The 25,895-nt window shown below is 38.7% G+C and overlaps 1 protein-coding gene across 4 annotated transcripts in view; it reads left to right on the top strand.

The window, feature by feature from the left end:
- Positions 1 to 25,895, top strand: part of LOC131431001 (NPC intracellular cholesterol transporter 1) — a 105,267-nt gene that overhangs the window by 63,568 nt on the left and 15,804 nt on the right. For 3 of the 4 annotated variants that reach the window (XM_058596347.1, XM_058596346.1, XM_058596349.1), the window contains exons 6-9: positions 15,200 to 15,334; positions 22,371 to 22,550; positions 22,616 to 24,463; positions 24,526 to 25,398. In XM_058596347.1, coding sequence (XP_058452330.1) covers positions 15,200 to 15,334; positions 22,371 to 22,550; positions 22,616 to 24,463; positions 24,526 to 25,398 — 3,036 coding nt within the window. The remainder of the gene's footprint in view (positions 1 to 15,199; positions 15,335 to 22,370; positions 22,551 to 22,615; positions 24,464 to 24,525; positions 25,399 to 25,895) is intronic. The other variant, XM_058596348.1, reaches the window with a different exon arrangement.

Below are 25,895 nucleotides of genomic sequence, written 5' to 3'. Positions count from 1 at the left end.
GTCGACTCTTCATAGAAATTGCTTCGTTAGCATACCGCTAATTCCCAGGTACTGAGCTGTTTACATCAGCATAGGAAATCACGCCACCCGGCAACAGAATTTCACATCTTTCCAAAACGTCACATTCGCTCCCGTCCGTGTAACGTCGATCACTTAAGTCATTACGGATGGACAAAGGTGACCTCCAATTCGAATAAATCTCTGCAATTTAAATTCTCACCAGTTGGGGTTGATATGTATGCAAATGATTTTTTATTCGGGTCCCTTGGGTTGTGTATGTAAATGTGCTCTTCGATTTCGATACAGTTGATTGAATTGCTCTTTATTCAATAAATAAAAATTCAATTCCAAGCGACGCGCCGGAAACCCGTTTTTCTTGAGCTATCACTCCGAATGCAAATGAATTCTTCGCGTTCTGGAGGACGTCGCTCGGCTTACAATGTTACTACTAGCTTGGTGATTGCAGCATCCGTAATTGCTTGTTTATTGGTTGCAGTAGATAAGTGAAAGTGACTTTTCAGTAATTGGTTTCATCAGTGAAGACACATGCGAGATTTGAAATGTTTTATTTTCCTTGTCGTGACTAGATTACGGCTGTGATTTGCACATTTAAGCAGTTATGAATGGTAGAGAAATTAGGCATAAACGATGCTAGATTTTGATTATCAGGGTGATAGTTACCGGTAACCGATTCGTACGGGTATATGAAGTAGATCATCACGCAGCTTCAGTCGGTATTTAACAGTGGTTTGCGAAATACACGCGAAGCTCCGGGTGTCAAGAATATTTTCCTGATCTCCTACACTGCCCATACTTGCAGTTAATTCTGAGATCGATTTTCGTCAGATTAAGTTAACTTTCAATGATTTTTTTTAGTCTTGTTAAGACGCTGAGCTGCCTTGAGCTAGTTTTAAATTTGATCAGTACCTAATAAGGAAAACAGATTGGAAAAATGACATTCGCATGAAAACAAACAATGTGATGAAAACCGCGAAAAAGCTACTGCAGAGACTGTACTCGAACCCGTAGCTAGCTCCTATCCGGGGAAATTGTTTTGAGCTTGAGCTTGAGCGACCACCCCTGGTTGCTACTCCGTTACTGATCGGGATTAGCTGAAATTGTACAGGGAGTTTCTAGATGATCCGACCTGGGACTGGTAAATCATCCTTCAATGTACATCTTCTGGTAATTCCAGAATTCATTTATCAGTACCGGCGCCGGCCAGTACCGAATGTAGATTGTCTAAGGAATGGGAAGGGATGTTAGTTCAACACTTGTTGTTACTAGAGGCCGAGGTATATACTACTGCGCACTCCACAAGTGTCACGGCAGAAGGATATTTGTTAGTAAAAATTTTAGTATTGGTAATATTCGTGCGCGACTCAGTATGTTCCGGTTTCAAGATGCTCGGATGCACCACTGACTTCCCGAGTGAACGTTTCAACAATATCCTATGTTGAAGTCCCGGGAAGTCTTGATTCACAGCCCTTATTCGAGGAAACTGAAGAAAAATTTGCAACACTATCGCGTAAAGAATAAAAATTTTCCTATTTTTTGTAAATGAAATTACGTGATACAAAATAAACGAGTGAATAGGATTTAGACAAAATAGTTGATTCATTGCATTGACCTATTCTAAACAGTTGTTATAAAATCATTTTAAATCAGCAAATAAAGGTCAACAGATTTCACGCGCGTCTTGATTCTGTATTATTTCCGCTTTATTATTTTAATTATTTATTAAAATTATTAATTGATTATATTGGTTGATCTGGGCAGCCGGCTACCGAGAAAAATATTAATTTGTGGTTTGAAATATTAATATCTAGTTGTTTTTTTTATTATGTATTCAATATACCGATATTTGTTATCTCTGTTATTAACTTTGTAATATCAACGGATTTGCGCAATAGTTGATTTTTATCATTCAATTTATAATCCTGAAAGACAATCAATAACATGCAATAAGAAAACATTCCAAATAAAACTTTTCTCCGAAGCTAGACGAAAATTGATAGGTTGAATGAAGAGATAATTTAGTAAAATAGAGTAATCAGAAGTGAAGCATTGTAAATGTCTGATAACTGAAAGGAAAAAGAAACTCCTGCAATTGTCGCCTTTTACGACATGGAAGCAGGAACCCAGTGGATCTATTCTTGGTTCATTTTTTCCGCCGGATTCCACTCGGCATCTAGGCTGGTACTGTCCGGAGAGAGCTAATAGGTACTATCAATCTCCTAGTGGACTGCAGCCCCTACCTATCCGGGGAAATTGTTTTGTCAATTAAACTACCCTGCATATAAAAACACATGAAGATACAGCCTAATTGAGCAGAATAACCGAGCATGCTTCGCTGTATTCTCGCATTACATTGAAATAACATCTAAATATTGGTAATGTATTTCAAGTATTGCCCCCAACAGTACTAAGATTTTGCGTTTTGTGTTACAAAAAATCATACATTTTGAAAATCTTATATAGGTACCTTATGATCAAAAAAGAACCGGAATTTTCATTTTAAAATTCCCGCGCTTGTCCAATCGGTAAACTGTTATTCTCTCAACGTTGGCAATACTTTTATACACATTCTGTCAAATTTTGACGCATATCGTACGATTAGTTTTTGTTTGGCGTCTATACAAAGAAGTTGAAAAATATTCGTGCGGCGATTTTTATAATGGATGAAAATTTAGAACAACGTGCGTGCATCAAATTTTGTGTTGCAAATGGATTTAAGTGTTCCGAAACGTTAAAAATGTTAGAAAAGGCCTTTGGGGTGAATCGTGTCTAGAAAAAAACACAGACATACGAGTGGTATAAACGCTTCAAAGGTGGTCGTATAAGCTTGGATCACGATGAGATCCCTGGCCGCCCAACAACATCTGTTACTGAAGAAAACATTGAATCGGAGAAGCAAATCGTGTTGCAAAATCGTTCTGTACCGATTAGATTGCTGTGCTGTTGGGCATCTCTTATGGATCAGCCGAACACATTTTAACTGATGTTTTGGGTTTGAAACGCGTCGCTTCTCGGCTGGTGCCAAAAAAGCTGAATTTCATTCAAAAACAGCGTCGTGTTGATGTGGCCAAAGAGATGATTTCCAACGCTGCATCATAACTGGTGATGAGGTGTGGATCTATGAATATGAAGTCGAAACCGCACAACAATCGACCGAATGGCGCTTCGAAGGCGAGCCGTTGTTCTAAATTTTCATCCATTATAAAAATCGCCACACGAAAATTTTTCAACTTCTTTGTATAGACGCCAAACAAAAACTAATCGTACGATATGCGTCAAAATTGGACAGAATGTGTATAAAAGTATTACCAACGTTGAGAGAATAAAAGTTTACCGATTGGACAAGCGCGGGAATTTTAAAATGAAAATTCCGGTTATTTTTTTATTATAAAGTATTTTCTCAATGTGACAATTTCTCAAAGGAGAACCAAAATATGAGTATGGGTGATAAAGTTGTGTTCAAATTAGCGACTTTGGTCTAGAGTGATAAATTAGGCTTTTTAAACACAGAAATTCAATGTGTTTTTTTGTAGGACTCATTGTTCGAAATGTGCAACAGGATAACTGAGGTATTTTGGCCATTTTGAAACATTTTTCTGTATGTAATCAAAATAAACTACATCATTTCTCAGAATTTGAAAGACTATTCCATTCATCAACATATTAGGTATGAATATGAACTTTATTTTTTTACAACTGAAAATATGAGCGCCAGGCCACAATATATTACAGTGACCAAAACACCTCCGTTAGCACTCTATGGATAATTGCAATCTTTTTCTAGGCTCTCTGTCAGTTTTTTTCAAAAATATTTATAATAAGATCTTCACAAGACTCGCTTGCACTAGAACGCCAAACCCAGTTGAAGCCAAACAATTATTCTTCGGGAAAGAAAAATTTAATAAAAATGCTCTCGGAGCCATGTTAAAACAGAAAATGTCCAAGTATCCAATAAACATGGACTAGTACCATATTATGACAGCATATAAACGTTAATTGGTACATTAGTCGCTCTTGAGACTACTTAAATGCTAGCTTCGGTAATATTCTGCAATATTGATAATGCTTATTTGAGGCTAACGTGCATTTAAAATTCTGTTTACTGAACGATTTATGACAGAAAACCTTTCAAGTTACTGTTTAAGAATCAAACGAATTTTTTATGCCCGTGAGAAGCTTTTTTCTGCTAATATCAGTGCTTATCAATGAGGAAGGACACCCTTTCTAAAATGCAATTGCATATAAGCAATCTGATAGTTTGTAGGTCAGAAGTAAGAATATTTAATGTAAACTGGCTGCATATAAGCACAAGAAATTATTTGAAGCTAATAGTCGTATATTTTGTCAAATATGACAATCAAGTAGTAATAAAAGTGACTAAAGTCAGCTATTAAACGACATCCGAATGTGACATAAGTCGGTGTTTTATTGGTTATCTGGGTCGATCGGCCGGAGAGAAAAACATCGAATCACATTAGTCGGATTAGTTGAAGAGAAAAATCGCCTTCCGTATTATTGCCTTCCTCTATACAAAAGCAGTACAATTACTAGAGAAACCGACTTCTGGTGTTATATATCATTCGACTCAGCTTGACGAGATCGGGAATTGTCTGTACATGCACCTGTCAAATGCTTTTCTCTCTGCTCAATATTCTCAGATATGACTAAACCGATTTTAACAATCTTTTTTTGAAAGCTATTCCTGGGATGTGAATCAAGTTCGAAAATCAATTCAATCAAACTTCCGATTCCGGAGATGTGATGGTATAAGTGACGTAAACGACAAAACGCATTGTTTTCTCCGGTCAATTTTCTCAAAGATTACTGTACCAATTGAAAGCTATTATTTAGTTGTGAATCAAGTTCGGACATCAAATGACTATCACTTCCGGCTCCGGAGATAAATCGTATAAGTGACTTAATCTGCAAAACGGATTTTTTCTCTACGACCTATTTTCTCGGAGGTGGCTGAATCGGTTCGTAACAAGCTTAGGCATAATACTTAATTCAGGTACCAGATGTCGGATCCGAATGAAATTCAGGAATTTCGTACAAGACCACAGGACCTTAGTTTGTGAAATTTGTTCAAACAATCACTGAGAAAAGTGAGTGAGATCCGATCCGATTTCGGTTATCCCGGAAAATGGGAACCAGGATAGCCGAAATCGGTATGTTTGGACGTCTACTAATAATAACTATCGAATGGAGTAGTTTTAGGATCAGTTTAGAAATTTTATTTTTTATTATTCCGGAACCGGAAGTCGGATTCAAATTAAATTCAGAAGTTTTGTTTTGTATGGAGACATAAGTCTATTCATCTCTATGAAAAGCGAGTAATTTTATATTGGAATTTTTACACTAAACACCTTATAATTCCAGAACCGGAAGTCGGATACAGACAAAATTCAGAAGTTGTGTGATGGACCATGAGACCATTCATTTGAATCTAAGTTTGTGAAAATCGGTCACGCCTTCTCTGAGAAAAAATAGTACACATATTTGGATTTTTTATCACATTTTACCACATAACTCCGTAACCGGAAGTCAGATTCAAACAAAATTCAGGAATTTTGTATGAGACCAAAAAAGCTTCCATTTGAAACTAAGTTTGTGAAAATCGGTCCAGCCATCTCCGAAAAAAGCTAGTGCAAAAAGTGTTTGTCTTGGTCGCTTCCAATAATTAAAAGGTCGACAGCTTGAACACATTTTTTCAACAAAATTTTACTTTAATAATAATGTGAATCATTGAGTTGTGTTGGAAAATTCTGCTAACATTAAAAATGTTTAACAACTTGTGAGCTGAGAATTTCTTAGTGCCAATGCTAACAATTGATAATATCGCATTACAGTAACAAGTTATTAGAATATTCGAAACGCTTCAAAGAATGATGACTTTTATCAGAAAATAAATTTTTAATACTCTTATTCATTGTGGGGCGGATATAGCGTGATGGGTAAGTCGATGTCTTTCACGCAGCCTGCCTGGGTTCGATTCCCAACCCCGCACATAGGGCCAGAAAGTTTTTCTGGCTCAAAGAGGTGAATGACCTTAAGATTGAAACCTCTATAATTGAAACTAATGAAAATTGTTTCTAGCAGATACTGTAAGATTTTTGAATGAAGTTTTTCATACGTGGGATTTTCCAAATTGTTTTTGAATCGAAACTGCAACATGTGGTCGACAATTGTAGTGATAAAAAATTCTGACACTTATACTTGAAAAGGTGTATGGTTTTTTTTGCATTTCTCCACTGATTGCGATGCTGAAACAACTTTTCTGTATGCCATTTTAAAAATATTTCGGGTATGGATATAAATAGATTGCCGTTATCCGGTATACGTGATCAAGATATTGTAGAATCATTAAATCGATCGCTCTTTCCAGTCACTAGAAAAAGTAATCTAACTCGCTAACCAAGCATTGTCAGTAGCAATAAAACAACAGATGTTCAATCACTTTTGTTTTTTTAGAACCATTTTATGTTAAACATGCAATGCGTAGTGCGTTCACTGTCCGCTAATAAACCATGACATCAACTGTTGCACTTTGACCTTATATACGATCGTCAACCGCGTTTCCACTGTGAAGACTGAACAGGACAAAATTGTTATTTCTCGCACAACAATCACACAAAGCGTCAGCCAAAGTCAAATCCGATGGTGACCAATCATCGATTCGTCGATTTGCCATTTTTGCACATTCGTCCCGTGACCTTGCCCGGTGGTTAATAAAGCAGAACGGCGCTGCGGTTGGTTTTCGGTTCACTGTTTCACTCGAGTGACTGCCTATCACTGGATGGATGGATGGATGGATGGAAGTATGTACTCGTATGTGTCTATTTTCGGAACAGCATAAAATTGGAAATGAAAACACTTGTTTTGCTTCGTCAAATGAAAGATTTGTTTTTTTTTTTCTTCTTCTGAATTCTTTGTTTTCGATACCATGGACTGTTTGAATTAAAGTCATAAATCAGCTGTTAAAAGTAGGAAAACAGAAAAAAATGCTTTTCCATATCACAGAAATTACAACATTAAAATTGCAGTTAGTGTCAAGATAAGACAATCTAGCAACTACAGGGAAAGTGAGCCGTCTATCTTGACCTTGGTCCAAATTATATCGTTTGTTGCTTTTGCAACCTATCTCACAATTACTCATTCCGGAATTGAGTAACTTTAATTGGAATCACTATAAAGCCGACCGGTCGGAAATGGCCCAGGTGTTTCAACGTGTGTAATCTAAAAATAATGTCGCAAATATATGATTGATGAGATTCAACCGCGGCTACTGATCAAATTTAGTGAGTAGGGAGTAGTATAGCGTGTGTATTTGGCCAAAACCGTTTATCTAAGTAGCAAAATACTTCCGGCGGGAATGAAATTATATTTTCATGAATGTCTGTTATCAGTCAATAATGTATGTGGAAGAAATCATTTTGTGATATAGAATCAGATAATGGAATGACTCGTACTCCACATGAGATTTTTTTTGTTGATAAGTGAACGCCTCCTGATAAAACCTAGCCTCATTATTTCGCGGGTAATAACTAATCAATCAAACTTCTGACAAGAATAGAACACTGAAGTGGGGTCCGATTGGAATCCAGACACGGAGAACCAGGTCGCGCCAATTTTAAAAGTCTGTAAATTTTGACGAACGTCTGCGAAAACCTCGGTTTTCAAAAGTCTGCACAGCAAAAAATGGCTTCAGCACTATGTACGAAATCTGCAGATTTACAGACAAATCTGCAGATCTGGCATCTCTGCTCCGACCATCAGTCGATTGGTTATCATTAAAGAACAGTGTTTGCAACTTTGAACCAACTTTGCAGCGCCGGCAAACGATATTGAATTTAGGTTAAAGCCGGGTGAAACGGTTAAACGATATAAATCAAAAATGACCTTGCGGCGTTTTCATCTAATGATTGATGTTCTTATTTTATTTGTCCTTAATTTTGGTTTTTTTATTTTTAGAACAAACGAAAATCGACTGGAGTTAATATCTTAATTATCGAATTATGAACTATATTTGAAACTGGTAATTTGCAAATATGTTTGCAACTTTATTTGTAATTTATTTTACCAGATTGATACTGATTAGTAACAGTTGAGGTAGAGTAACCACTTCTGGTTGCTACGCTGTTACTGAAAGAATGAACAAAGAATTTCTTCATAATCAGTCTTGAACGTATTTTTTTGTTGCATCTTGGTAGCCGGCTACCGAGAATATAGTATGAATATTATTTGTTTTATATTTATGTACGTACAAGTCGTGATGACTCTTATGATTTTGAAACAAGAACCTGTTGAATCTATTTTAGGCTATTTTATTTTGTTTCCGTCGAATGCCTCGCGTTCTCTAGGTTTGTCCTGTTCGAACAAAGACTATCTACTATCTACTATCAGTCTCCGAGTGGATCTCAGCCCCTCAGAATAATTATTTCCAGTTGATTGTTTTTTGCTGAGAAGATTCTTTTCGAAAAATGAGCAACCTGATGCAATTGGTTGCCATGGATCAGGGTCATTTCGCCGAAAGCCATTCCGCCGAAATGGTCATTTCGTCGAATGTCAAATGTCAAGTACACTGAGGTCTTTTTTATGCGGTTTTTTTTACGCGACTTTTTTTATGCGAAGTTTCAGAGTTATGCGGTTTTTTTTATGCGAATTTTCAGAGTTATGCGGTTTGCCCTTCTGCGGTCTTTTTTTATGCGAAGTTTCAGAGTTATGCGGTTTTTTTTATGCGAATTTTCAGAGTTAAGCGGTTTTTTTTTATGCGAATTTTCAGAGTTATGCGGTTTTTTTTATGCGGTTTTTTTTATGCGGTACGTAAATTCGCATAAAAAAAGACTTCAGTGTATATGACTATTATTTCCCGTCGTTAATTGAAAACCAGAATAGCTGAAATCGGTTCGTTTGGACGTTTACTGACAATAACTACAGCTTGGAGTAGTTTTAAGGCAAGTTCAATTTCCTGTAATTCCGGAACCGGAAGTCGGATCCGGATGAATTTCAGAACCACAAGACCTTCTATTTGAACCTAAGTTTGTCAAAATCGGTTCAGTCATCTCCGAGAAAATTTTTTGAGATTATTTGACTAATACACACACAGACATTGCTCAACTCGAAGAACTGAGTCGAACAGTATATGACTTCCTTCGTCCCAATTTTTACTAGTTGATTTTCTATATGAGAAAGGCAAACAATTGATTATAGGGGAGACCGGGGCTAGTTGGCCGAGTTTCGCTTTCGGAATTTCTATTCTCCTTTTGGTTAGACTTTTTGATAAACAGTTTTTTGTTCGAGCACATGTGTGAGTTTTATCATTCCTGAATAAAAATCAGGAAAATAGCTATTAACAATGAAATACGGAGAAAAAAAATCGTCCAACCAACCCCAGAGCCGGGGTAGGTTGCCCGAGTTTGAAAAAGTATGTGCAACACATCAAATGTATCAATAACCTCTTTCCTGATTTGGAAAATGTTAGTATGTATCGTTTTTTGTTATCTAGGTACGTGACAAACTTGACCTTCTTGGTTTTTTAGTCTTTTTAACGGTTTTGGACTTAGTTTCGACAGCATTAGTGAACTTTTTCAACTTTACTTCTATCTTTTCTTCACCAGCGATCGCACTTACGCTTGCTTTCGTTTTTCTATTCTTCCAATGCTTCTTTTTTTGGAGCATTGATAAAATTTTGGATCCATTCGCGATTTACGGTTTTGACGCTCCTCCGAATCAGTTCTCATACTCGCCTTGAGTAGAAGTCTGACATTTTCAGAATGGCCTACATCTGCAGCAGGTTCTATTCTGATGGACGAGTTTTGTTCGGGGTTGGGTCAATCTGCGAAAAATCCTGATAAAAGTTTTGATGGCATTTGATTCATAGAACATTGGAATCATCTTTTCTTTCGACAATTTCCAGCGTTTAATGTTTCTTTTCTCTTATTTCTATTTGTCAATAATGTTTATTTATTTTCATTACTTAATTCACGTGTATATATTTCGTTATAATCATAAATATAAGCATAAAATCCAATGCCGTCCAAAAAAAGGATGACATTTCACGAATATCCAAGTGCAATTTGCTCTAAGCTAAAATTACAACTTTTCGAGAATAATCACGATTAACAAAAATAAAAGTTGGGTTATACTGGAAACCGATATGCCATTTTGTAAAGTGAAACTGTTGAATACATTCCACTAAAAGCTCCAGGTAAAAAATAGTGGCATTTTGTAAAGTTTTGAATACCTTTTATAATGGTACCACGTTTTTGGAAATCGTATATAAATTGATTCGCGTTATACGTATTACCTTACAAAAACAGAAATTTACTCGCCAGTGCCGAAAAAAGAAAAAAAAACGTGTTCTTGCACAAACAACAACACAAAACCACATGAAGTTACGTCGGTACGTTGGTGACATAATGCTCCACCAAAATCATTATAAATGTCACCACTGCGCCTTTTTAGAAAAGCCACTCGGCCAACCTACCCCTTCGGCCAACTAGCCCCGGTCTCCCCTACATCTTTGTATACTGAAGATTTTTCGTATTTTGATTGAGTTGAACATTTTAAAACGTATGTGAATTATCTGAAAAATTCACCTGGCCTTGAAAAACGAAAAGTAACTTTTTTATCCATCCATTCTCTATTTTGACCGCCAGTGCAATAAAACTACATCAATTGACAGCTATAACATATGTAAAAAGATAATCGAGAAAATTTGCCTTTTTCGAACAAATTGATTTTTAAGTGTTATTTTCAAAACAATGTGCGACTGTTTTTTTACCAGAGAACATTTATTCCTCAGGGTCGCGATAATTACATAACACAGTTTTTATAGCGATAAAAGGCTTGATTTTGAGTCCGCAGTTACAGGTAGCTTGCCAGTCCACTTCTATCTGATATATTAATCGACGAAAAACTTGAGTTAACCGAAGATATTTTCATCATGTATGTTTAACGAAAAAATGATAATTTGTTATCAATTTTAAACAGTTCTGCAAATTTGTTTTTTTTTTTGTGGAAACCGTTTCATAGCATCAAAACGAAAAAAATCGTTCTAATCTATTTTCTGCAGTCCCGACCATTTATAATGTTTTTTGCCAGAAATACAGAAAGGTAAGCAACCACTGTGAAAATCGATTTTTGAATCGAGGTCCGGAAGTCCGAGTGTCATATACCATTCGACTCAGTTCATCGAGTACGCAAAATGTCTGTATGTGTGTGTATGTATGGATGTAACATTTTTTGCACTCGCTTTTCTCGGAGATGGCTGAACCGATTTTCATAAACTTAGATTCAATTTAGAGGTCTTGAAACCCCACGCAAATTTTTTGAGTTTTTTTTTTGGAATCCGACTTCCGGTTCCGGAGTTACAGGGTGAAAATTGAAAATAAGTGCACTAACTTTTCTCAGAGACGGCTGTACCGATTCTCACTAACTTAAATTGAAATGAAAGCTACAATCGTTCCACACAAAGTTCCTGAATTTTATTTTGTTCCGACTTCCGGATTCCGGAATTACAGGGTGATCAATGAAAAAATTCTTATTTCAAAATATTTCCTCCCTTTTCTCAGAGATGGCGTGACCGATTCCAACAAACTTAGATTCAAATAGAAGGTTGAGACCCATACAAAATTTCCAAATTATAGTGTTAAAAATTTGATACCGTCACTTGAAGCAGCGAACCAAAACACGTAAAAAAATTAAACTTGCCCTAAAACTATTCCAATTGGTAGTTATTGTCAATAGACAACCGAACAAACTGATTTTGGCGCAGTTGGTTCTCGGTTTCCGATTCCTGAAGCACCGGAAATAAAATGTAAAATAACTTGTCTCAAAATTATTCCAATCGGTAGTCATTGTCAGTAGACGGCCAAACATTAATTTGGCGTGAAAACGTGAGCGGACTTCATAAAATTATGTCATATCAAAATCTTTCAAATTCAGTTCGGTTTCACATCTCATCCAAGTCAGTAGATAAAACAAAACCGCTTACGTTCGGGACAGAAGAAACCAAGTACAGTATTGTGTAGTGAACAATAGACCTCGAAATGAGTGAGCCAAACGAACAAAAGCTACCGCCGGTACGAAAGAATACAATTATTGTTGACTTCAGGTAGTGCAAAATTCGATCTTCGATACGAGAACTTGAAGGTTTGCTTAAGGAGCAAATGTATCTTGACATTAAACGTGTGCATTTACTTCAATGCAATAAGACAAATAAAGTTGTTTACATCCAGTTTTATAAAGAGTTGGATGCAATTCAATTCGCAAAAGACAATTATAATGTGCTATAGAAGTGCGTGTGCATGATCTTCCCTCAAGCGTCACCAATTCTTATATTCGCAAAACTATGTCCCAATACGGAGAGATTCTCTCTATCGAAAAAGAAAAGTGGAAGAATTTTTTCCCCGGTATTCTAAATGGCGTACGTTTATTACGCATACACTTGAAGAAGCCTATACCTTCGGTCAAGATACAAGAATTCCGTGCAAATCACTTGTTACCTATGACAATCAGATGGCCACATGTCAATATTGCCAAAAAGCTGTTCATTACGGTAAGCCATGTGATAAACTGGACAAGGAGACAACTAGGGGACGGGTATAGTGTGATGGGTAAGTCGATGCCTTTCAAGCAGCCCACCTGGGTTCGACTCCCAGCCCCGCACATAGGGTCAGAAGGTTTTTCTGGCCCGAAGAGGTGAAAATCACTATAATCTATATAAGGTTAAAACCACTATAATCGAAACAAAAAAAAGGAGACAACTACACCAAAGGACAACGGTGCTTTTTTTCTCACTAACCCCAAGCAACACCTGTGACAGCCGCCAACAACAATGAAGCATCCCCTTCAACGAAACCATCAGTATCCTCTGTAGAACAAAGTACACCGGCTGCAGTTAACAACTTATCCTCCAACCAACCAGCAATTGCAACCAATATACAACAAGGTGCATCTACAGCAACAAGCAACGAAAAGAAGACGGAAATTGACAACAATACCATCGATGCGACAATGGATGACGAGACGAACCACGAACGAAGAGCCCCTCAATCCTCGCAGGAGGGAAATGGAGGCTCCTCTCATCCTGGAAAAAGGGTGACAACGAGATCCAACTCAAAAAAAAATCTATTTAAAAAATCGGCTCAATCGGCCACGTAAAGCTTGTACGTAAATAGGTCTGAATAAAAAAATATCTTTTAAATAAAAATCTTTCAAATTTGATGGTTCTGAGCTCCCATATAATTGTTATCAGCGCCGTCTATTTGTATGTGAGCAACTGCTTCAAAGACAAAATCGTAAGGGGTTTTTACATCGAATCGTAACCGGTGATGAAAAGTGGGTTCGATACGATAATAATAAACGCAGAAAATCATGGGGAAACCCCGGGCATGCTACTTCGTCGAAGGCTAAACCGAATATTCACAACGCCAAGGTTATGATTTGTATTTGGTGGGATCAGCTCGGTGTGAGTTACAACAATCTCTTAAAACCGGGTGAAACCATCACAAGAGATCGCTACCGAACGCAACTGATGCGTCTTAGTCGCGCGCTAAAAGAAAAGCGGCCAAAATGTCAAGAGCGACATGACAAAGTCATCATCCTCCAACACGACAATGCTCGGCCTCACTTCGCAAAAGTGGTCAAAAAGTACCTGGAAACGCTGAAATGGGAAGTCTTGCCCTACCCGCCGTATTCCCCAGATGTCGCCCCTTCTGACTTCCATCTATTCCGTTCGATGGCACACGGCCTGGCAGATCAACATTTTCAATCCTTCGAAGAGTTGGAAAAATGGATTGTTTCATGGATAGCGTCAAAAGAGGACTCCTTTTTTCGAGCCGGGATCAGAAAATTGCCGGAAAGATGGGAGAAAGCTTTTAATTTAAAAAAAACGACGGAAGCAAAGTTGTACACCTGATATGTTTGTTTAGAAAATTCGAAATGTTCATGTCTGTTTCAAGAACACTTTCATATCTCTCATATAAACCAAATAAGCTCTAAGAGAATAGAATAATACTTATATTATAACAACAAAAAAGCTGACATTTTTCCACCAGTCAATTCTCTATCAGTCGATGAATTAATAATCAGAATTTTTTACCTACTACTTATTACGATCAAATATTTCTCTGATTCACTAAATTACTTGGGAAGTGCTTGTAGTTTATTATTTTACCAAGTAATATTGGATCCTGCTATTTATCAATTAATTTGGATGGTTCAGCAAGTACGACCGTGATTAATTTTCATGGCAGGAGAGTTATTCCTCGCGATATAGATCATTTTGATTATAAAATCATAATTTCAGGAGAAGGTGAAACGATTGATTTCATGATTTTTTAATCATGGCTGCATAAACAGCTTTTTTTCTCATTTGGAATACATATCAATTAACTCTGAATGTCAGTTAAGGAATGCGCGAATCTCAATCTGAAAGTTCTCAAAGATCATTAGAACCGTAACATTAGCGGCTCGGTTGTGTACTGCGAAGTTGTTAGATACACATAGAAACCTATCACGAGCGCTTTGCTTCCAAGTTAATAATGCTTTCCCATGTCGCTCAACGACCGGTGGTTTTCTCACTATTAGCATGTACAATTAAGTGAATTCAATACGTTGCAAATGTCTAACAAGTATGACATTGTTCGTCAAGACCGTTTGCTCATTCCAGTGGATCGCATCGCAACTCCCGACCAGCATATCAGCGAGTGTTTATCTATAATTACAGTACAATTAAAATCGTCTCATAGTTTTCACTTCACGTTTTTACCTTGAATAACTAAATATATACTCCGAATTATTTTTAGCAAATGATTTTAATTTTTTAAATGCTGTTTTCTTCCATGACAATCGTGCACACAGGAGTTTTGGTTTACACTAACTAATATTGGTGTCACTAATGACCCTTATCCCTAACATCACCATTTCATTCCCTCCACAGATTGTTCACCAGAACAATCAAAACTCATTCAGCGCAACAACGAAATCAAATCATGTGGGTACTAAATATGATCATTTTTCTCTCTTTCTATTCCATATATTACGGATGATCATTTGGTGCAAAATCGGTTATTCCCATGTCATTTGAATAATACAACCCCAACACCAACCTCAACCAACAACAACTACTACTACAAAAAAAAAAACAATCTGCATCTGAAATGCTAAACACCCTCAGAACTTCTGGTGCCGGGTGACAGCTTGCACTCCGACCTGCGCTCGACCGTGGGTCGCCGTTTGGCCGGTGGACTGTCTAACAGTGGTGATCTGGGCACCGACCGCGAAGATTCGCCCCTTCAATCGAAGAGATCGAGTAGGTTTTGTTTTTTTTCTTCTACAATTTTTTTCTGTTATCTGTTGTTATCGTCCTTTGCGTACTTCATTTGCGTGTCGTTTTCCATCATAGTTAGATGCCGCCTGTTGTAACGCATTAGCACATTTCTCACACACATAATAGTACAAATGAAAAACATTTAATTATCATCAGTTTTTTTCCGTCGCGAAAACAATCCCTAACTGGTGCCGTGCAATTGCCTCTGCCAGTAGTGCAGAACTCTAGCAGGAAGTTGCATTCCGAACCACACAAAAGATTGTTTATGTGTCATCTAGTAGCTAGTCCATGATCCTAACTAGCATTACGATAATTTTTATCGCTCCTATTTCACGCTGTCACGTCTTGTTTACGTTCTTAGATTGCATGTGTAGTCCTACTGGCATACTAACATCTCATTATTTCATTGCTAAGATCTGCTTATCATTCTTTAGAATAAAATGTTGATACATTGATGAATTAGCGATTAAATTAGCGTTTTTTACAGTTAATATTATAAATAGCATCTAAAACAGCCGAAAGGAAAAGAATGGTTTTTTGTATATTGAGAACATACGCTTGCATAACAGATTGCCAATTTTTTTATTGTATTTGATATAGTTTTCCTGGAAAAGACATGAGATAGGTAGGTAGCTGCTGCCACAAGTATGTAATTGGTTCAATAAGACTTCACCCAATTTGTCCGAATGTTATCTCACCGAGCTGTACTCCATCAGTCTCAATTTATTTACCCAATCTGGAACGCTTCACAGATCAAAACGGCACACCAAAATTCACACGAAGTACCAAATATGACTATATTTAATCTACCAACAAATAACTATGAAATATCATTGATAAAATATCGGTCTCATTATTTTCTTTGCAATCGCAAAATCGCGACTCAAACGAAAGCACACAATATGAAATTGTGTTTGGGCGACAGTAATGCCCTAGATTTGTCACAAAATGTGAATTCGTTTAATGAGTTCCAATCTACTGGACTTGTTGGAACTATTTGAACTGGAATGAAAGATATTTTATTCTAAAATCCAAATAAAATCATTAGGAAGTTAGAAAATAATAGCTCTGATGACACGTTCCCCAAGTTTCTCATTCACATCACCAAAAGGAAAACCTAACTCTGTAGAGGACTAGAAAATTTGATGAAGGCTGGACTCGAAGGCATGCTTGAAATTTTCGACTTTTTTCAACTATTTTCGGGTGCAAAACATAAAACTGACCGTAGTATTTAGCATATGTGCAAATTAAATACTGTTAACCAGTTATTATATACACCTCAAACAATTGTTTAGGGCCCAAATGTCAAACTCCGAAGATCACCACAAAGGCAAAGATTAACCGCCATATTAATTTTTAGTTGGTTTGACGTAAAGTCGCCATAACTAAGTTCAGTGTTTGCAATGACTGCGTGGAAACATTTATTGGAGAAGCCAAATGAATGAAAAACTTACAGAAAAGATGGTTTTGTTGGAAAAATATACGCTCAGATACAGGACTCGAACCTGTGTTCTTATGCATTCTGTGCATACGCGCTACCATTTCGCCACCCTAAGCCTTGTGATAGACACACGACTAGGCATGATAAAGTGTACGTCGAACATGGTCTACATCCTAGCCGTCTCACGACCGGTACCATACATCCAAACATCACCCTCCACTTGTTCGATCCACCTTGCTCGCTGCGCTCTTCTTCTTGTACCAGTCGGATTAGATTCAAGAACCATTTTCACTGGGCTGTCGTCCGACATCCTTATTACATGCCCAGCCCATCGTAGACGTCCGATTTTAGCTGTCCGTACGATGGGTGGTTCTCCTAGCAGCTGTTGCAATTCGTGATTCATACGCCGTCTCCACGTTCCGTCTTCCATCTGCACTCCGCCATAGATGGTCCTCTAGACCTTTCTCTCGAAAACACTGAGGGCGCGTTGGTCCTCTGCCAGCATAGTCCAGGTCTCGTGGCCATAGAGAACAACCGGTCTAATGAGCGTTTTGTAGATGGTCAGTTTCGTGCGGTTGCGTACTTTTCTCGATCGAAGGGTTTTTCTGAGTCCAAAGTATGCACGATTCCCTGCCAAAATACGTCTATGAATTTCTCTGCTGGTGTCATTATCGGCGGTCACCAGTGAGCACAAATACACGAACTCGTCAACCACCTCGATATCGTCACCGTCTATCAATATTCGTGGTGGGAGGCGTAGTGTTTCTTCTCTAGAGCCTCTTCCTCTCATGTATTTTGTTTTCGACGCATTTATGGCCAGTCCGATACGCCTAGCTTCAGCTTTCAGTCCGATGTAGGTTTCCGTCATCTTCTCAAGGTTACGTGTCACAATATCAATATCGTCAGCGAAGCCAAAAAGTTGTACGGACTTTCGGAAGATAGTGCCACTCGTGTCGATCCTCGCTCTTCGAATCACACCTTCCAGTGACTGGATATCGTCAGCGGAAATAGGTATAGAGTGAAAGAGAACAGTAGTAAACGAAAGAGAAAACTGTTTATCTTCGATTACAGCCTATCAATGCCTTTAATTAATAACTACATTCACTCTTGTTTACGGTCGTATGCGGTACGTTCGAAAGTACACTGAGTTTTTTTATGCGTTTTTTTACGCGGATATCCGTAGTTACGCGGATTTCCAAAGAACGGCGTTTTTTTACGCGGATTTCCAAACTTACGCGGTTTTTTACTCTGATTTCTGAAATTACGCGGTTTTTTGCGCGTTTCAAGAAAAGACCTCAGTGTATGTCAAATTCTTATTACCGTTTACGTTCGAATCAATCACACTTTCAAACATCGTACGGACATAAGAACAACGCCAATTCAACTTTAAACCATCAGTTCTGGTACAGATTTAAGTTGTAATGAAAAATATTTGATATCATTTGCTATTTGACTTGTTTTTTCGCTGATTTTGTATCATCATGCTTGTTTACGGCCGTTTTGACTGTTCGACGAACACATACTTTCGAACGAATGCGAACAAGCCATTCTTGTTTTCACTCGAATGTGTACGAACGCTATTACTGTGCAAAAGAAGGATCGGTAGCGCAGGTAGTTTTTTTTAGGAAGATTCCAAGCATCAAAGAAGTGACGAATGCTACAAAGTAAAAAATGCATTGAAAATAGCAGTCCGATCAGCAGTATCTACGAAAAATATGTGGCTTTTTTCTTGGAATTTATAACATCGGTAAAATCATGCACCTAATATAAAATAAAGCATGTTTACCCACAGAGTATTTTCCATAAAGTACCTAATTGATATGGTAAAATTTGATGCGTAAAAACTTGACACCGCGAATATATTGGAAGACACGAAAAGTATTTGATTGCAAATCACCTTCATATTCAAAAAGGAAAATTGTTGGAAATTGGTTGAACTGTTTTAAATGTGTTCGTACGGTTGATTCGCAACATTAAACTGTCGAATCCAAACCGTGGCATTTCGCCTATTCATCTGTAAACGGGAATGGGACTTTTCGTGTTCGAACACACGTATCGCTCAAAACTAAACTGGCATACATTCTAGCGTTTCGCATAAGGTTAATCACGAGAATTGGAGTCATGTCATTTCATCATGACTTAGCATTTATTTGAAGAAGTTTACTGATATTTAAATATTTTGTGGCAAACGAGTCACCTTTGAATTCATTCGAGTGAAAACAAGAATGGTTTATTCGTATTCGTTCGAAAGTATCTGTTCGTCGTATTGTCGATACCGACGTAAACATGAATAAGGGTGAATGATGATTCGTTCAAAATCCGTCCCCGTAGCAATTCTCGAGAATCGCCCTCCCAATACTAGTCTCGAGCTAGGCCAGATATCAAAACATTTAATAGTTTAATAGCCCTATTTTAGCAACAACAAAAAAAAATACGTATTAGCTGCTAATGCTGCAAATGGATGAACCCTACTCACTGTTTAGAATGCTCGATTCGCTTACGAAGCATATTCGGAAAGTAAGTACCGTTCCGTCATACAAAAATACCGAGAAACGAAAAACACATTTCATTTGAACATCTGATCAAAAAGAGCAAGGTAAAAAATTCCCATTTCCATGAAATCGATTTCTTGGATAATAGGGGAAATGGGGGTAATACCGTTACTCTAAGGAATTGGGTTATTTGTTAATATCAGCGATCTGGATTCACAATCCGATCCATGCCATATCTTAATATAGGTAAATTTCAATATCTGGGCTATACGGCGGGTAACATTTCCCCTTTGAGCGATTCTAAATAAGTTTAACATGTGGACGAGCATTGTCATGTTGCAAAATTACTTTGTCGTGACTATTGGTGTATTGTGGCCGTTTTTCTTGCCATGCTCGTCTCAAACGCATCAATTGTCGTCGGTAGATCTCTCATTCGGTTGCATCCTTTTATTCGGTTACAGTAGCTCATAATAAACAACACCCAGCTGGTCCCATCATATACAGAGCACAATCTTCAGGGTATGAATATTCTGAACGGTCGTCGATGGTGATACATGGCCGGGGTGTGCACGGACCTACTTTTCGTCGCCAGTAATAATTCGATGGAAATTTTTTTTTCGTACCGTTGAAGCAGTTTAACGCACGTGAATAAACGGAGTTCGACGTCTCTTGGCTTCAAATCATACGGCACCCGATTGCCTACCTTTCGGATCATTCCCATTGGTTTTAAACATTGGTAAATGGCTGACTGAGTAACTTCAAGTGATTTTGCAGGTTCTTCTTGCGTTTGCAACGGGTTTGGATCGAGTTTTTTTTCTAATTTTTAATCGAATTTTCAAAAATATCCAGTTTTTTGTTTTGTCTTAGAAATAATGAAACATCGAGATCTGGTATTATCCCGATTTTTTTAACTCTATGATAATTAGAAAAAAATCGCGATTTTTTTTTAGATTACACCAGATCTCAACGATTCATGCATTTCTAAGACATTTGGCATAAACAAAAATCGATTTCGAAAGATTCAAAATTTCGACTTCGAGCCAATTTTTTCCAACATATTTTTACTGGGATCACACCAGATCTAGACGTTTCATGCATTTCTAAAATACTTGGCATCAAAGAAAATTTCTTTAGTTCTTCGGTTTTTTATGCGGATTTCCGAAGTTACTCGGTTTTTTTACGTGGGACATATTCCCCGAGTAATAAAAGACCTCAGTGTATTATGAAAGGTAAATAACTGGAATTAAAAGCAAGTTGGTAACCAAACGGCACGAACTTAATTTTACACACCTATTTATTGTGTACACTTCCCGTAGAAATACCTATTTGTCTCAGATAAAAATTGCAACACAGATCGGAATTGTGAAACTTTCGACGATGTTTTGAGACACTTTGAGGAGACTAAGATCTCCAAGCCAAAGGATCTAAAGAAAAGAAAGGCACAAGAGATATGAGACAGTGAGCTGATTCAGAACGTCAACAGATATTCGAAGCGAAATCCTGAACAGTGATTTTAGCTCAAAGAGACGAAATTTATTAGTTAACTGCTACAAGAGAGCTGTATTGAAATTTTGTTGTGCCATAAAAACATCAACCCGTAATGATATACAAGAAAAAACGTAGTTCAAAGTTTCATGAAAATCATCATCACACAACTCCTGTGATATCTTTTGATCTGATGCTCTAGGCAGTTTTTCTCATCATTCGGTCCGAAGAGGACTGCATTGTTTTGCAAAAACAGCTCGATGTTTTCTGTGATTGGTGTACGTGTAACCGATTGACGCTAAGTGTATCCAAAAGTTCTGTAGTTACCTTCACACACAAGAAAAAGCCTGCTCTTCGGAGTTACACTGTTTCCGGAGAAAGTCTCGAGAGAATATCAGTTGCCAGTGATCTTGGACCTTGGTATATTACTGGATACTCAGCTGTCCTTCAGAGACCACTACTGTCATATTGTTGCTCAAGCCAACCGAAATCTTGGATTTATATTCAAAATAGCGAAAGAGTTCACAGATCCATATTGTCTTAGATCACTGTACTTCACCCTTGTGCGATCAGTCCTAGAAACTTCATCTGTAGTTTGGTGTCCTTACGTAGATGTCTGTATTAACCGAATTGAATCAGTTCAAGCTAGGTTCATTCGCTGTGCTCTTAGATCTCTGCCATGACGTAACCCTACAGAATTACCATCCTATGCAGATCGCTGAAAATTGCTTGGTATGGACACGCTTACCATACCGAAGGCCGCTTTTATTGGAAAATTATTAATCGGTCAAATTGACGCTCCATATATACTTTCTGAAAAGAGCAAAGAACTTCCCAGGACTAGGCTGATAGCTACAGTGCGTGAAAATCCTAGAAGCGTTCTTCACCTGAGAATGCAAATCCCAACCCTCGCTGGATGTGTGCAATCGATGAGAGACAACGAAACAAGACCAGGAAACCTGGAAGTCTGCAGTTCGGTCGGTTCTGTTCCGGAGACGGAATATGATTCTCCAAAGAAGAGTTAGGGTGCGTCGAGGCGGGAAGATGTCTCAAAAATTAAAGGTGATTTTTCATAGTTCAACAGCACACCAAGATGTCGGAATCGCGCTGGCAGTTAAGCTCCTGTCTATCGATTTATTAGAATTTGAATAAGAATCGCAGCTTCCAATCAAGTAACCTGATTTCAAACATCCACCAGAGTGGAGTCGGTAAAGAACAGTATAAATAGTAGTGGTTCTATATCATCACCTTGAGTATTGTTTTTAAATTAAATATAATATTCAAACATTCGACAATTTTATCCAGACTCTAATCTGTTAGTATTTTTCATAAAATTAAAATTTGGGGAATCTAGATTCGGTAATCTGTTATGCAAAAATAAAATGTATGTTCTCGTGTATGTTGTTGTGAATGTGTGGAATCGTTACTATTCTGTGCTTCATGGTGGTGCATGTTGGTATCTCAATTTAAAACTTCACAGTTGTATGTTGTTGAATGTGTTCAAAAAATATTAAGTTCCATCAAGTAAAACTTACCTGAATTTCACTGTATCTACCGCAAACAATAAACTAACGGAAAATTCCCTTCAACTTCTCCACAGGTGCCAGCTGGGATGGTGAACAAGAACTCCGTCCGCATCCTTCGGCTCTGCACGGAATTGAAGACACCGAGTCCGGTTACTTTGAACGGTTAGGTGCGAAGACGGAAACCGTGCTGGAGAAATTCTTCACTGCCTGGGGTACGACGTGTGCCAGAAATCCGTGGATCGTGTTGCTACTTGGTAACTAGCTCCGTTAATATTCTCCTAGTGTGGTTGTTTACACCGGCAACTGTTGTCATTCACAGGCACGATCTTCATCGTGGCAATGGGCTTCGGTATCATGTTCCTGCACGTCACTACCAATCCGGTTGAATTGTGGGCCTCGCCTAATTCACGGTCCCGGGTCGAACGTGAGTTTTTCGATTCTCACTTCGAACCATTCTACCGGATCGAACAGATCATTATCAAAGCGGAAAATATGTCCAACGTGGTTCACAACACCTCCAATGGCGTGATAGAGTTTGGACCCGTGTTCAACAAACAGTTCCTGTTGGATGTGTTCGAGCTGCAGGAGGCAATCAAAAAAATAGAAACCAAACTGGCTGACAATAGCACCATCGGTTTGAAGGATATCTGCTATGCACCGCTCAGTTCCGACTATCGGGGTCCTATCGAAAGGGAAGACTGCGTTGTGCAGTCCCTGTGGGGTTACTTCCAGGATGATATTGAAACTTTCGAGGCTGAGGACGAAGATCCGCAAGGATATCCAGTAATATATCTTGACAAACTGATGCAGTGCTTCGGCAATGCATACAATCCGGACTGCTTGGCACCGTATGGTGGACCGGTCGATCCAGCGATTGCCCTCGGGGGTATCCCGCAAATCAAAGCATCGGATGATAAACCTAAATATGAACACGCTAGCGCTGTCATTCTTACCTTCCTGGTTAAAAATTATCACGATAAAAGTAAACTTGAAGCAGCGTTGACCTGGGAGGAGAGCTACGTAGATTTTATGAAAAACTGGACGAGAGCTAATATGAGTATTGCTTTCACATCGGAAAGATCGATCGAAGACGAGTTGCGACGAGAGTCGCAGTCAGATGTTTCCACTATTCTGGTTTCGTACATCATAATGTTCGCGTATATTGCCGTTTCGCTCGGTCATGTTAACCAGTGGAAGAGGGCACTGATCGATTCCAAGATTACGCTTGGTCTAGGCGGAGTCATAATTGTGCTAGCTTCTGTCGTAGCCTCTGTAGGAATATTCGGCTACATCGGAATCCCTGCCACACTTATCATAGTCGAAGTTATTCCGTTCCTAGTGCTCGCCGTTGGCGTGGATAATATTTTCATTTTGGTACAAACGCATCAAAGAGACACCAAGAAACCGAACGAAACACACGCAGAACACATTGGTCGTATTCTCGGCCGTGTAGGACCATCCATCCTGCTAACGGCAATCAGCGAAAGTTGTTGCTTTTTCCTGGGAGGTCTCTCCGATATGCCTGCGGTTCGTGCCTTCGCTCTCTATGCTGGTATGGCCTTATTGATTGATTTTCTCCTACAAATAACGTGCTTTGTAAGCCTACTCGCGCTGGACACTGCCCGACAGGCGGACAATCGGTTAGATGTTCTGTTTTTCTTACGGGGCTCCAAAAAGGACATGCCCACCGGTGCTAGCAAGGAAGGTTTGCTGTATAAGTTCTTCAAGAGTATTTATGTGCCTTTCATTATGAAAAAACCGGTTCGCGTCGTTGTGATGGTCATTTTCTTCGGTTGGCTGTGCAGTAGCATCGCTGTGGCGCCTCACATCGACATCGGTTTGGATCAGGAACTGTCGATGCCCGGAGATAGTTTCGTACTCAAATTTTTCCGCTACCTGGGTCAATATCTTAGTATTGGACCCCCGATGTATTTTGTTGTCAAAGGTGGCCTAAACTATTCCCAGTCATACGATCAGAACCTGATCTGTGGTGGTCAGTATTGCAACTTGGATAGTCTGTCCACGCAGGTGTACATCTCTAGTAAGCGACCAGAGGAAACTTACATAGCACGTCCGGCCGCTTCCTGGCTAGACGATTACATCGATTGGTCTTTGGCAGAATCGTGCTGCCGGCAACAAGCGAATGGAAGTTTTTGTCCCCATGAATGTGAGTATTTTCGAAGACGCTTCAGAGCTATTCAGGTACTAAAATAACATTTCCTTTTGTAGTAACAAGCTGCCACAAATGCAGCATAAATCTAACTACGCAAAACAGGCCGAACGAGGACAGTTTCCGGCGGTACGTGTCATTTTTCCTTCAGGATAATCCAGATGAGAATTGCGCCAAGGCTGGACATGCAGCGTACGGTAGCGCGGTGAATATTAAAACTCCCATGCAGAGCAACTATAGCGATGTTGGAGCCTCCTACTTCATGGCATATCACACGATTTTGAAAACCTCGTCCGATTACTACGAAGCACTGCGATCGGCTCAGAAAATCTCTGCCAATATCACCAGTACGATTCACGCCAAACTGCGCCTGGACGGTCGAAGCGAGTCTGATATACAACAGATTGAAGTATTCCCGTACTCGGTGTTCTACGTTTTCTACGAGCAATACTTAACCATGTGGCCGGACACGCTCAAGAGTATGGGCATTTCCGTGCTGGCTATTTTCATCGTGACATTCCTGCTCATGGGCTTCGATATCCATTCGTCGCTGGTGGTGGTCATCACGATTACGATGATCGTGATCAACATTGGCGGACTGATGTATCACTGGGACATTTCGCTGAACGCCGTATCGCTGGTAAATCTTGTGATGGCAGTCGGCATCAGTGTGGAGTTTTGCTCTCATCTGGTGCACAGCTTTTCGGTGTCGGTGGAAGACACGCGCATAAAGCGAGCGGCCGATGCGTTGACCAAAATGGGCAGCTCGGTCTTCTCCGGCATCACGTTGACCAAGTTCGGTGGCATCTTGGTCCTAGGGTTCGCCCACAGTCAGATCTTCCAGGTGTTCTACTTCAGAATGTATCTGGGTATCGTACTGTTCGGTGCCGCTCACGGTCTGGTATTCCTGCCGGTGCTGCTCAGCTATATCGGTGAGTAGAAATGCTCGTGCGACTGTGAATGCTCGGTGTTGTGAAATAAAATAAGTCAGTATTACTGGTAGTGTGAGAAAGCTTCATCCCGAATTTCATTAGTGCCCATTCTAGTTAGTAAACGTTAACCTTGATTTTGCATGGCTTTTAACCAAGCCTGAAACAAGTGTGTGCGTTCAGAGCATTTTTTTGTACTAGATTGTGGTACGTTTAAGCATATACATACTTTAGTATTCAAACCGAGCCGATGTAGCCACGTAACTAATTTTAATTTTTTAAGACACATATAATTTCCGTTTTCAATTTATTATCATTTGTGTTTAGCATTTATGCTTTCGTTTAGGTCAACTTTCATATCAATATTTCATAATCAAGTCATTAAACAGTTCTAGTAAACAATTCATTCACTTACAAGACTTATGTTTGCTATGTTGTTAGAAAATAACATGCATTTCGATATTTTATAGAAATTTATCACTAATAAATTTTGCCAATCT

This window comes from Malaya genurostris, chromosome 2, assembly GCF_030247185.1.
Source record: "Malaya genurostris strain Urasoe2022 chromosome 2, Malgen_1.1, whole genome shotgun sequence".
In the NCBI taxonomy this organism is placed as follows: domain Eukaryota; kingdom Metazoa; phylum Arthropoda; class Insecta; order Diptera; family Culicidae; genus Malaya; species Malaya genurostris.
This window is presented reverse-complemented; position numbering and strand designations above follow the sequence as displayed.